The sequence below is a fragment of the Ornithorhynchus anatinus genome, chromosome 21, assembly GCF_004115215.2.
Source record: "Ornithorhynchus anatinus isolate Pmale09 chromosome 21, mOrnAna1.pri.v4, whole genome shotgun sequence".
In the NCBI taxonomy this organism is placed as follows: Eukaryota; Metazoa; Chordata; class Mammalia; order Monotremata; family Ornithorhynchidae; genus Ornithorhynchus; species Ornithorhynchus anatinus.
This window is the reverse complement of record NC_041748.1, coordinates 8,047,726-8,061,182: the sequence shown is the minus strand read 5'-3', so window position 1 is coordinate 8,061,182 and position 13,457 is coordinate 8,047,726. Positions and strand designations below refer to the sequence as shown.

Here is a 13,457-nt window from a genome sequence, read left to right as displayed (position 1 = left end):
CCACAGTGAGCTTAGAGTTGAGAGGGGGTTACAGACATTAATATAAATGAACAAATGTATCACTCTAACATATTTTCCCTGAGACTCCCCCACTTAACTCTGCGTGAGGGTTGATTATGGCCAAACTTTGTCTGGGAGTGGGTTAGTCAGCATTTGAGAAGCAGCGTGGCTTAGTGGAAAGAGCACGAGTTTGGGAGTCAAAGGTCTTGGGTTCGAATTCCGGCTCCACCACTTGTCAGCTGTGTGACTTTGGGCAAGTCACTTAGCTTCTCTTTGCCTCAATTATCTCATCTGTAAAATGGGGATTAAGACTGTGAGCCCCACGTGTGACAACCTGATTACCTTGTATCTACCCCAGCACTTAGAAGAGTGCTTGGCACAGAGTAAGGGCTTAGCAAATGCCATCATCATCATCATCACCAAGCATAGAATTCTGACTATGTTGACTGGTTTATGTTGGGTAGGGATTGTCTCTATCTGTTGCCGGATTGTACTTTCCCAGCGCTTAGTACAGTGCTCTGCACTCAGTAAGCACTCAGTAAATATGATTGAATGAGTGAATGAATGAATATTATTTAAGTGCTTACTGTGTGTAAAGCGTTTTTCTAAGTGCTGGAGCAGATACGTGGTAATCAGGTTAGACATTGTCCCTGTCCAATATATGGTGCACAGAAGAAGTAGTGGTATATGATAATAATAATAATAATGGTATTTGTTCAGCACTTACTATGTACTGTGCACTGTACTAAATACTGGGGTGCATACAACAGATTGGTTTGGATACAGTCCCTGTCCCAGGTGACGCTCACTGTCTCAGTCCCTGTTGTACAGATGAGGTAACTGAGGCACAGAATAGTGAAGTGACTTTCTCAAGGTCACACAGCAGACAAGTGGTGCCGCTGGGATTAGAACCCATGTCCTTCTAACTCCCAAGTCCGTGCTCTACCCACTCCCTGAATGAGGTCAGTGTGGAAGTTGCTTGGAATGAAGTAGAAAAAAGCAACTTCCCCAGGATTTTTCAGGGATTTGAGGTGTCACAACTGCCCATCCTGGGGGCAGAAAGTGCTGTGGAAGTTCAGAGAGGGCCCTTACCCAGTGGAATCTGTGACCAATTCCCTAACACCCTAGTAACTGTAAGCTCCTTGAGGGAAGCAATGGGACATTTACAGCTGTTGAATTCTCCCAAGTGTTTACTGTAGGGCACCACACCCAATAAGCACTCAGTGTGTACTCCTGACGATAATGCCTGACTCCTGAATTCTTTCCCTTCAATTTCCCAGTGCATCTCCCGGCCAGTATTGAGTCCCAGCTATTTTCCCATTTGATATTTGCCCTTTTCCTTGACAATGGGTTAGTATCATTGCAGAAGAGCAGACTGGCATAGTGGATAGGGCACTGGGTTGGGAGTCAGAGGTCGTGGGTTCTAATTCCACCTCCGCCACTTTTTGGCTGTGGGACTTTAGGCAGATCACTTCACTTCTCTGTGCCTCAGTAACCTCATCTAACTGACCCAAGCATGGCTTAGTGGAAAGAGCACAGGCCTGAGAGTCAGAGGACGTGGATTCTAATCCTGTCTCTGCCACTTGTCTGCTATGGGACCTTGGGCAAGTCACAAGTTCTCTGTGACTCAGTTACCTCATCTGTAAAATGGGGATTAAGACTGTGAGCCCCATCTGGGACAACCTGATAACCTTGTATCTCCCTCAGTGCTTAGAACAGTGCTTGGCACATAGCAAATAGTTAGCAAATACCATCATTATTATTATTCTTATTCTCTGTGCCTCAGTTACTTCATTTGTGAAAGGGGATTTGAGACTGTGAACCCCACATGAAACAGGGTCTGTGTCCAACCTGATTTGCTTGTATCCACCCTACACTTAGTACAGTGCCTGGCACATAGTAAGCACTTAACAAATACCATAATTATTAATTATTATTATTAAATGCCAAATGTCTGAGCTGTCAGTCAGTCATTTCTATTGAGCATGCAAAGCACTGAACTAATCACTTGGGAGAATAGGCACTTTGCTCACAAGAAGCTTTCAGTCTAGAGTGAGGGACAGATGGTGATATAAGTAAATAAATAATGGATATGTACATAAATGCTGTGGGACCCAGGGAGGGGTGAATAAAGGGTGTGAATCCAAGTGGTTGGGTGAAGCAGAAAGGGGTGGAAGAAGAGGAAATGGAGTGTTGTGGGTTGTAATGAAGGTAAATAAAAGCTACAAAGTGCAAAGATGATGGAGAAGGGAGAGGGAATAGAGGAAATGAGGGCTTATTTGGGGAAGGCCTATCAGAGGAGATACAGTTGTGAAGTGAGAAACAATAATGAAGTGAGAAACAATAATGAAGTGAGCATGCTGGGTTGTAATAGATCAGTAAGGTAAGATAGAAGGGGACAAGATGAATGAGTGCTTTAAAACAGATGGTAAGGAGTTTCTGTTTGGTACAGAAGTGTATGGGCAACCACTGGAGGTTCTTGAGATGTGGAGAAACATGGACTGAATGGTTTTCTAGAAGCAGCATTGGCCTAGTGAATAGAGCATGAGCCTGGGAGTCAGAAGAACCTGGGTTCTAATCCCTACTCTGCCACTTGTCTACCGTTTGGCCTTGGGCAAGTCACTTCACTTGTCTGGGCCTCACGTTGGTGGAACCGACATGGTTTGGTGACAATGAATATGTGAGTTGAAAAATGTGAGAGATGAGTCGAGGATAATGTCAAAAGTTTTTAAAAGCATTATGCCAAAGATGGCAACAATCCCACTGACTTCTATTGTGGCTGTTGGAAACAAGATCTGGGGTTGGGTGAGTCGTCTGTGTCAGGAATTACATGGATGTACTATTTCAGTGTTGGGGAAGGAGCATGGCCTAATGGAAAGAGCACGGGCCTGGGAATAAGAGGACCTAGGTTCTAATCCTAAACTCTACCAATTGCTTGCTGTGTGACCTTGGGGAAGACACTTAATTTCTCTGTGCCTGTAAAATGCACATTAAATCCTATTTAGACTGTGAGCCTCAAGTGGAACAGGAACTTAGTTCATTCTGATTAACCTGTATATACTCCAGCACTTAGAATAGTGCTTGACACATAGTAAATGTTTAATAATAATAGTAATTATGGTATTGGTTAAGCTCCTACTATGTGCCAGGCACTCTACTAAGTGCTGGGGTGGATACAAATAAGTCGGGTTGGACACAGTCCCTGTCCCATTTAGAACTCACAGTCTCTATGAGTCACAGAGAAGTTAGGTGACTGGTCCAAGATCATGGAACAGATAAGTGGCAGAGCTGTGATTAGAACCCATGACCTTGACTCCCAGGCCGGTGATCTATCCACTGCACCATGCTGCTTCTCAATAATAATAATAATGTTATGTAGTTTCAGTCCTTTATGATACTTCTGGGAAAATGATCTATGTAACACCATTTTTTGACTGGGAAAACATTTAGGGATGATTTCACCTTGACTTATCACAATCAGTCATATAGCTTTGTGATTCCTATCATATGGGCTAGTAGTATGTGGCTGGAATATGTGCCTAATCTGACAGAAGTTCAGCGTAAATGTAAATCACGTCACCCGTTTATCATCGAATCTACAGCATTTGACATCCATTTTGATATATTTTCACCTTTCAGTCGGAGGATAATCGAATTCTCTGGGAATACATTGGCTCGGTCCCCAAATTCAAGAACCAGACATTCTGCTGGCAAGATGGCCGTGCTTTCGAGGATAATGAACAATGGGTCGTAGACAGTTGCACCAAATGCACATGCCAGGTGAGTCCTAGAAATAGTTTTTTCTTCTGGCAAAAGCCTAGGGACAAAAACCTTGTGCTGTTCTGTCCTTAATCCACTTCTAAAACACATTCATCCCTTTGTCTGATCGCAGGACTGTTTAGCAAAGGCTGAACAACCAAGATCCATGGACCTTATAAACTATGAAACCCTTGTTTGGAATACATGAGCCCCAGGTTTATTAAAATGTTACATGGCTCATAAAGCTCCACCTAAATTTCCTCACCCAAACTTTCTGAATGTTTTCTGGCTACTGCCTTCCTGCCTTTAGGCCTGTTTCCTGTCTTGACACCTGCCTCTCTTTCTGATAATTGACCCACTGCTCTGCTCATCTCTTCTGATTCAAGGGAAAAATAGGGCAAAACAATCCAGTGGATACTAACACCTCTCTCCTCCTTCCTCCCAACCAACATCAGAGAAGGACCACTCAACACAGTGCGTCCATCTGTTTTCTCCGCACCATCAATGATAAATGGATATCATTTTCATTTTTTCGTATTTCTTGTGTACTTAACAATAGACAGACACATTCCCTGCCCAAAACAAGCTTAGAGTCTAGAGGACGACCTTACACTCTGGAGCAATAATAGGTGCAGATTTTGGATCCATCATAAGGCTTTGAGACAAAGTTAACCCTTGTGCCTGCAGATTTAAAAAGTAAAACTTTAAGATTTAAGTTAATGGGGTGATTTTCTTTGCCTGTAGTATTCCAAAATTGTCTGCCACAAAATCACCTGCCCAGCAGTCGCTTGTGCCAATCCATTCTTCGTTGAAGATGAATGCTGTCCTACTTGTGTCCACTGTAAGTATTTAATTGAACAAAGAGGATCTCATTCGTTTTGTATTTTTCCTTTTGTTTGTGCTATTTTCTTCTGGTGGAGGAGCAGAGACATGGATGAAAAGAATGGAGTAAAGAAACCATCTAAGCCAGAGAAAAGATTGGCCTCATTAAGTACCAACATAGTGAGCAGTGATAAATTGCTTAGAGATCCTAGATCCTCAAAGACAATTTACTGCCTAAAACTCATTGTTCCATAAACAAGACATTTAAATAAGCATGCCATAATGATTAAAAATACACTTGGGATACTTTGAAAATGTATAACATGGCTAAATATGTCTTGAAAATCAGCAGAACTGCCATGTCAATCAATCATATTTATTGAGCACTTACTATGTGCAGAGTACTGTACTAAGCACTTGGGAGAATATATTTATACATATAACATTCCTTGGGCACTATACCTTTCTCCCAGGAAATATTTATATACATACCTTTAAACTCTGTTGCTTCCACTTACCTGTAATTTATATTAGTGTCTAACTCCCCCACCAGATTGTGGGGGATTGTAAAATACTAAAGAAGCAGCATGGCTTAGTGAAAAGAGCATGCACTTGGGAGTCAGAGGTTGTGGGTTCTAATCCCAGCTCTGCCACTTATCAGCTGAGTGACTTTGGGCAAATCACTTAACTTCTCTGCGCCTCAGTTACCTCATCTGTAAAATGGGGATTAAGATTGTGAGCCCCATGTGGGGCAATCTGATTACCTTGTATCTACTCCAGCGCTTAGAACAGTGCTTGGCACTTAGTAAGTGCTTAACAAATACCTCATTATTATTATTATTATTATTGTAAGTTCCTTGAAGGCAGAGATTGTGACTGCTAAATCCATTGCTGAGCACTGTGCTCTGCACAGAGTGAGCACTCAATAAATATCCTTGATTGACTGATTGATTTTGACTGCCTACTCACAAGGTTGCATTCAAGGAAAATAAAAGTCACTGTCCTTGCTGCCAAGGAGTTTACAATCTTTCAGAATGTTAATACAAAGCTGGCATTTTAATAGTGCACAGCTTATAATTCCTACTCTTTGATTCAGTATTCCAATGATCAGATTTAATAATAATAATAATAATGTTGGTATTTGTTAAGCGCTTACTATGTGCCGAGCACTGTTCTAAGCGCTGGGGGAGACACAGGGGAATCAGGTTGTCCCACGTGGGGCTCACAGTCTTCATCCCCATTTTACAGATGAGGGAACTGAGGCACAGAGAAGTTAAGTGACTTGCCCACAGTCACACAGCTGACCAGTGGCAGAGCTGGGATTCGAACTCATGAGCCCTGACTCCAAAGCCCGTGCTCTTTCCAATGAGCCACGCCACAGCTGATGGAGTAAAGACCACCCCTTTTGATCTCCTGGGAGAGGGTCACAGAAAACACATTAAAGTGATTGGAAATCTTACTATATCTGGAACTGTTTTCCCTATTCCTTTATGTGAAATCTTGTTCTAGGTTACATTCATGGCACGGTGGATCCTTCACAACCTACATTTGGAGGCAAATCAAACTTTGGTGGTGCTCTGTAACACAACAAAATTATCTCACTGAAAGTGAGAAGTGAAAACAGCAAGAGATTTTTTGGGATTCTGGGATTATAATGGGCATTTTATTTTAATTATATTTAAGTCATACTTATGGTCAAAATGACAACGGTTCCATCACAATTTCCCTACATTTTTCCCAGATGTAAGTCTGCAAGGTCAAGATGAGATAGGACTCAACTAAATCTCATCTCATCCAATGGAAAGCTCTTGCTAAGCTCTTGAAAAGAATTAGACAAAAGAATATGTATGATGGATTTTAAGAAAAAAAATCAGAAATGAAAATACGCATTCTATAAAAGACAGAATGCAGACCTTAGAATAGTACACAAGGAGGCTTCTGCTTCTGCTCCAAATCTCTAATTGTACACTATTTCAACTATGAAGCAGGCTTTGCTCTTTCTTATGGGCACATGACGAAGATGCACCTTGCTAAGGTACGAAGGACCACAGAAGGATTGATCTCTGGAAGATTTCCCTTGATTATATTCCACTAGTACAAAGCAATGTTTTATGGGGAATTTATGGATCGCTTCTTCTGAATTGTCACCCTGGATAGGATCTTACTGGTGAATACATCTGCCAAGCTGCCTTTTGATGATCAGATGTGCATTCATTCATTCAAACGTATTTATTGAGTGCTTACTGTGTGCAGAGCATTGTATTAAGCGCTTGGAGAGTACCATTCAGCAATAGACCATCCCTGCTCACATCGTGCTTACAGTCTAGAAGGGTGGTGATAGACATCAAAAGAAGTAAACAGGCATCAATATAAATAAATAGAATTAAAGATATATACATGTCAAAATAAGTAAACAGGCAGTGGGTGGGGTGGGTGTGGAAGGAAGATAATGGAGGCCGCAACCTTTTCTAAGAGAGAATTTAAAATGTCCGAGAATCCCCAAAGAAAAAAAGATCAGATTTTTGTTTTAAAATGTACATTGTGAAATTTTGGCAGTCCATATGGCTCGGGATGGTGGTAGTGGAGGGGATTAGAGGGTGTGCGGGCAAGGTGGAGGCCTCCCTAGCTCAGTTTGACTCCAGCTCAGGGTGTTCTGGGGGAAACAGTGAGCTCCCAGGAAAGAGGAATGTCCAAGTCTGCTTGCTTCCTTGGCTCTACCCCCTCTTTGGTAATACAGGCAAAAGTGATGTTTAAAAAAACTTGGTAAAACCTTTACGTTAGCCTGCTAAACCACCCTCATGGCCCCCAGTCTATAAGAAATTCTCAAAATAGCAGGGTTCCTGGCCATAAAGGCACTGTTACTCCATTTAACTTTTCATAATAGTGTTAGACTTTTATCTACCCCACTGTAGGGGAATTACTGTTATGGGAAATGGCTTGTTTCATCCCGGAATAAAGACAATATATATAATACTACTACTAATAATAATTATAGTTCTTGTTAAGCATTTACTAGGTGTAACGCACTGTTCTAAGTGCTGAAGTAGATACAAGTTAGTCAGGTGGACACTGTTCCTGTCACACACAGGGCTCACACTCTTAATCTACACTCTGCAGATGAGGTAACTGAGACCCAAAGAAGTGAAGCGACTTGCTCAAGGTCACACAGCAGACGTGGCGGAGGCAGAATTAGAACCCATGACCTTGGTTTAGAACTCGTGGCAATATCTGAATAGCCCATTCAGGAGTCTAAAGTAAAATGGTTCAAGAAATTAAGAGATGTCTAACCATGTATACCCCTCTCTCCTTAATGTGAAGGTTGCATTTGTGTGAAAGGTTGTGTTACAGAAAACTCACGCTATAGTACTGACACATTCCAATGCCACACACACACACACACACACACACACAATTCCCTTTACAAAGTGACACAGTGAGCTCAATCACGGTAGCATTGTTGGATAAATAAACATTCCCATTCCCAGATCAGGTTCTAGTCCAAATCAGAATTGAAAATAATGCTCATTTCACCTGTTGTTTTGCAATTATAAACCTCAAACTCTTTAGGAACAAAGGATTTGTTTGGGTCCAAGTTGTTTTTGCTTACTCTGCTCCACAGCCAAAGATGGTGAAGAAGGTTGGTCCCCTTGGTCAGAATGGACAGAATGCTCTGTCACATGTGGTTCAGGAACCCAGCAGAGAGGAAGGTCATGTGATGTCACCAGCAATGCCTGCATCGGCCCATCCATCCAGACAAGGATGTGCAGCCTTGGAAAATGTGACAATCGCAGTAAGTGTTGTTAGTTTGTTTCTTTGAACGTCTTTCCAATTTAACCCTATCCCTTGAAAGATTGTCAAAAGGAGGGTTTTGCCACAGTGCCCCAAGTCTTTTTTATTTATTTATTCATTCATTCAATTGTATTTATCGAGCACTTACTTGTGTGCAAAGCACTGTACTAAGTGCTTGGGAGAGTACAGATTTCATGCCCACCATGAGTTTACAGTCTAGAGGGGGAGAACTTTTCCAATACGTTCTGCTATTCATTAGTACTCAGAGGCTTTAACATCCATTTCTGATTGTCTTGACTCCTTGGATAGTGGTTTTCTCTTCAGTTCCAGATTTCAGATGTGAAGCTATTGACCACGACTCTTATTTGTGGCCCCAAAAATGAATCCAGCTGATGTTTTAGGGTGGTAAAATGATAGGGGATTTAACCTTCTTGTTTTGTCTGTCTTCATTTTTCAGTCCGGCAAAATGGTGGCTGGAGCCACTGGTCTCCTTGGTCTTCCTGTTCTGTTACCTGCGGGATTGGCAATATCACACGCATCCGTCTCTGCAATTCCCCAGTCCCTCAGTTGGGTGGAAAAAACTGTAAAGGAAATGGGCGGGAAACCAAGACATGCGAAGGACCCCCCTGTCCCAGTAAGTTGAAATTTGACCTCTGAAAGGGCTGTATCTTATGAAGCACCTGCCAGGCGCATTTTGTTTCCACTGTGATGGCCCTGCCTGGGAAGGATCCCATTCTTCCCAAGACACTGGAACGTATTTCTGACAGTGGCCCAGCATTTAAAAAACTACAGCAAAAGCCAATATAATTTGATGGAGAAATCAAAACATTGAAAGTTGTAGCTTGGGTTGGCTTACTTGGGGAATTCCAAGTTCACTTGCGATGCCGATCACTTGTGCAGAGTAGAAATGGCAGAGCAAGCTATTGGTGGGGATTCAAACTTGCTCAAACAATAGGTAGTTCAAAACTATCCATGTGGTTTGGAAATATTTGATTTTTTTTTCCATGCGAAAGCTGAAAACCAAAGATTTGGTATCCCAATTAATCTGATTTTGCAGAAGTTCTTTGTATTAAGTATCAGGATCAGTAGCAATAGTCTTTAATGAACACCTTGGGGAAATAAACTATGTGATTCTTGAATTACAAGACTTAACCGTATAATGGGAGATGATAAGGCCCATTTCTTATGGGTTTAAGATTGGGCCTCTTTTTTAAAAATTTCACAGTGAACCTAAATAAAATAAAACTAATTTCCTGGAAAGCATCAAAATCCAAATATTATTTTGTTGCTCCCTCTCTTTCCTTTTTAGAGATAATTAGGAGATATCAGTATTTCAGTCAATCTCATTTATCGAGCACTTACTGTATGCAGAACATTGTTCTAGGAGCTAGGGAGAATGCCATCGTTCCCTGTCCACAGTGAGCATAGAAAGATATAATTACAGTAATACACAATGCTGTCCTTCTTGCTGCTATAATTTGCATAGTGCTAATCTCCACTTTTGTACGTTGTAGTTAATGGTCGTTGGAGCCCATGGTCTCCCTGGTCTACCTGTTCAGTTACTTGTGCCGGAGGTATCCGTGAGAGGTCTCGCCTCTGCAATAATCCCGAGCCACAGTACGGAGGAAAGGACTGTGTAGGAGATGTCAAGGAACATCAGATGTGCAATAAACAGGATTGTCCAATTGGTATGTCTGGAATGAGTATTTCAAACCTGCTTACTGTTTTAATCGCCTCACTAGGTGTTAACCCCAGACACTGTGCCAAGAGAACAGTGAACAAGCTGGGTTGGTGTCCTTCTTGAATAAAGATTCTTTTTCTCATCACAGTGAATTGACACAAATGCCATCTCCTGTTTTGGTAGATGGCTGCTTGTCAAACCCTTGCTTCCCCGGAGCAGAATGCAGCAGTTTTCCTGACGGATCCTGGTCCTGTGGCCCGTGCCCTGTTGGCTATCTTGGGAATGGCACTGTCTGTGAGGATCTTGATGAGGTATGTTTTGTCCCGATCTGAGGTACTTTAAAGCCTTTCTGTCAGGATTCCTTCCAGGAGTCAATTGACGATGGAGACCATGGTGAATTAATTCTCTTGCTTGGCTCCCCGCAGTGTACTGTTGTCACAGATATTTGCTTCAAGTCAAACAACGTTCATCGTTGTGTGAACACCAACCCTGGATTCCACTGCCTGCCGTGTCCTCCACGCTACAAAGGAAGCCAGCCTGTTGGAGTTGGGCTGGAGGCAGCCAGAGTAGAAAAACAAGTGAGTTCTCCCAAGAAGGGTCAGCTATGTACCTATCACAATGGAGTGTCCACAACTTATCAGAAAGTGGGGAGATGAGGCTATCTCATTTATTTTGGTATCTGCCTAATTGACCTTCAGGAATGATCGAAATCAAGGACAAAGAGTAAAGTACTCTTGCATAAAGCAGCTGTGAGAACCATGCTTCTGTTACTTTTGGAAATATGCCTAGTGTGACCAACTTGGTTGGATTACAGTGGAGCTGTCAAGTGAGGTATCTTAGGGAGATGAGACACTTATAGGCCATTGAAAAAAAGTGGGGAGTAGAGAGTGGAATTTTTTGTGGGGGACTGAAATTTAGTCAATCAACCATATTTACTGAGTGCTTAGTTTTGCAGAGCATTGTACTAAACGTTTGGGAGTGCCCAACATAACAGAGTTGGTAAACATGTTCCCTGCCCTTAGTGAACTTACAGTCTAGAAGAAGGCCAGGCTTCAGGGTGTTCCAATGTTTACTCTTCTACAGGGGGTCTCTACTTGTGTTTTACTCCCTCCTGGTGTATCTAGGAAAATTAATAGTTTAATTCTGGATTTGTCAAAACAATTTCTCCCAGAAAACTAGGTTAACCGTCTTACCAACCCATACTTTTCTTCTCTTTCTCAAGCAAAAGGGTTTTCTGCCATTTCCCTTTGAAGTTAGAGCAGTATGGTTCAACTTGTTTAAGGGAATTGTACCTGAATTGATTAAAAACAACAACAAAACCCCCATCTTGTAGCCAGGTAAAAGCCTTATTAGATGGTAGCAGTTTATATCAGAATCTTCCCCTGATTCATTGTTTAGTAATAATAATAATAATAATAATGTTTTAGTGAAGCGCTTACTATGTGCCAGTTTCGTTGTATGTAGTAATTTAATCATAGTCTCCTCAATTCCCTGACCTTGTAGGTGTGTGAACCTGAGAATCCTTGCAAGGACAAGACCCACAGCTGCCACAAGCATGCAGAATGCATATACCTGGGGCACTTCAGTGACCCTATGTACAAGTGTGAGTGTAAGACTGGATATGCAGGGGATGGGCTCATCTGTGGGGAAGATTCAGATCTGGATGGCTGGCCCAATAAAAACCTGGTCTGTGCTACCAATGCCACTTATCACTGCATTAAGGTGAGCCAAAAGGAGCGATTCAATAATATTGTGGCTGGGCTGGGTGGGTCGTGCCTGGGTTAGGTTTTGGTTATTATATTTGCTCCCCAATTGAGCTTTATGGTAACTTGAAGTTTGTGCTTGTCCCGCTGCCCTTCTTTAATTCAAACCCATTCACCAACACCACTCCCTCTAAACACAATCCACCCACAGAGCCCCAGATCCAGGGAAGGTGGAAATGATCATATTTTATGCTTTCGGTTGAAAATACCTCTCTGGCAAGGTCCCCTTGCTAGAAATGATTTTCCATGTCCTTCATGAGGGCTTTTCTATAGTGTGACCACCTCACTTTCCATTATGGAAGCAAAAATCCATCAAAAAGAGGAAAACAGGTGTTTCTCAATAACCCACAAAGGTACATGTTTAATGGTGTGATGTTGCCCAGAATGGAAATTGAATATATTCTATGGGTCTGATATACTATTAGCACTTCAAGTAGCACTTGTTCCTCCTCACAAGTGAAATTTTAGATGTCAAATTGACTTTTCTAGCTAGGGAGCGTAAGGATTGATTTATACAAATAGCTGAATTAATAAGTGTAGCTCCATTAATATGATCATTGCAATCACTTGAAGAACTGATCAAGAAGGTTCTGCCTAAGATGGGGACACTAAATAATGAATGCATGTGTAATCCCTTAATGATCTACGTGCGGACATTAAGAGAAATCACGTATCCACAATGCCTTTTCTAATAGTCTGGGGAGTGTTGATTAAAACACGTTTTCTAATGCCATTGGATGAACCCATGTTTTAAACCAAGAGGTTCTCTACCAATGATAGATTCTTGCTCCAACCCAAGTTTCACAGCTTGTTCCAATCTTACAGGATAATTGTCCACATCTACCTAACTCTGGACAAGAAGATTTTGACAAAGATGGAATTGGTGATGCATGCGATGATGATGATGACAGTGATGGTGTAGATGATGAGAAGGTATGCTAGTTTATTTAGTAACACAGGAGTTTCTACCAGCTACTTCATTAACAATTTCCTTTCCTAACCTTAAAATATCATTTGATAAACTACCCTACCACTACCACTACACTACTAAGGTCAATCCTTCTGCAACAGTGTGAATGAAAAATTTCCAAAACATGGGATCTGGAATTATGAAGCTGGTTGCTGGATTAGTAGTGAAAACACTGGATTGAATTAGGAGAGCTGGCTTGAATTCCAAGTTCTGCTATTCAGTTCTGGGGGTATGATTGTTATATGTATTATGGATCTTACGTTCTTCACCTTCTCACAGTGCTCTGGATAGTTATTATTGTTACTGACTAACTGTTTTCTGTGTTTAAAAACAACTGGGAACAAAAACTTTTGTATGTTTGTAAAAAGACTAAATAATATTTGTCTTTCTCTTGGCATTGACTCTTAGTGTTCCTTTACTGAGAAACTTTGCTTAGGTGCAAAGTAAAAACAAACATTTTCTCTGAAATAATATTACTGTGGTATTTGTAGCATGCAATTTGAGTGTCATTGCCTACATTTGACATTTTTATAAAACTTTACTTTTGTAGGTCTCAGACTAAGCTTCAAAAACAGGTTCAGAATCTGGAACTCCCACCACAAATCTCTCCACAGTTCTACGGCCACAGTACAATTTCCAGATACTCACATCTGACTCTATTTCAAGACTTGAT

The 13,457-nt window shown here is 41.5% G+C and overlaps 1 protein-coding gene across 3 annotated transcripts in view; it reads left to right on the top strand.

Annotated features, from left to right (window-relative positions):
- THBS2 (thrombospondin 2) overlaps positions 1-13,457 on the top strand; it is a 46,287-nt gene that overhangs the window by 18,976 nt on the left and 13,854 nt on the right. For all 3 annotated transcript variants that reach the window (XM_029049168.2, XM_039915059.1, XM_029049167.2), the window contains 9 exons: positions 3,640-3,780; positions 4,504-4,600; positions 8,201-8,371; positions 8,828-9,004; positions 9,885-10,058; positions 10,235-10,362; positions 10,477-10,629; positions 11,555-11,773; positions 12,640-12,747. In XM_029049168.2, the coding sequence (XP_028905001.1) occupies positions 3,640-3,780; positions 4,504-4,600; positions 8,201-8,371; positions 8,828-9,004; positions 9,885-10,058; positions 10,235-10,362; positions 10,477-10,629; positions 11,555-11,773; positions 12,640-12,747 (1,368 nt within the window). The remainder of the gene's footprint in view (positions 1-3,639; positions 3,781-4,503; positions 4,601-8,200; positions 8,372-8,827; positions 9,005-9,884; positions 10,059-10,234; positions 10,363-10,476; positions 10,630-11,554; positions 11,774-12,639; positions 12,748-13,457) is intronic.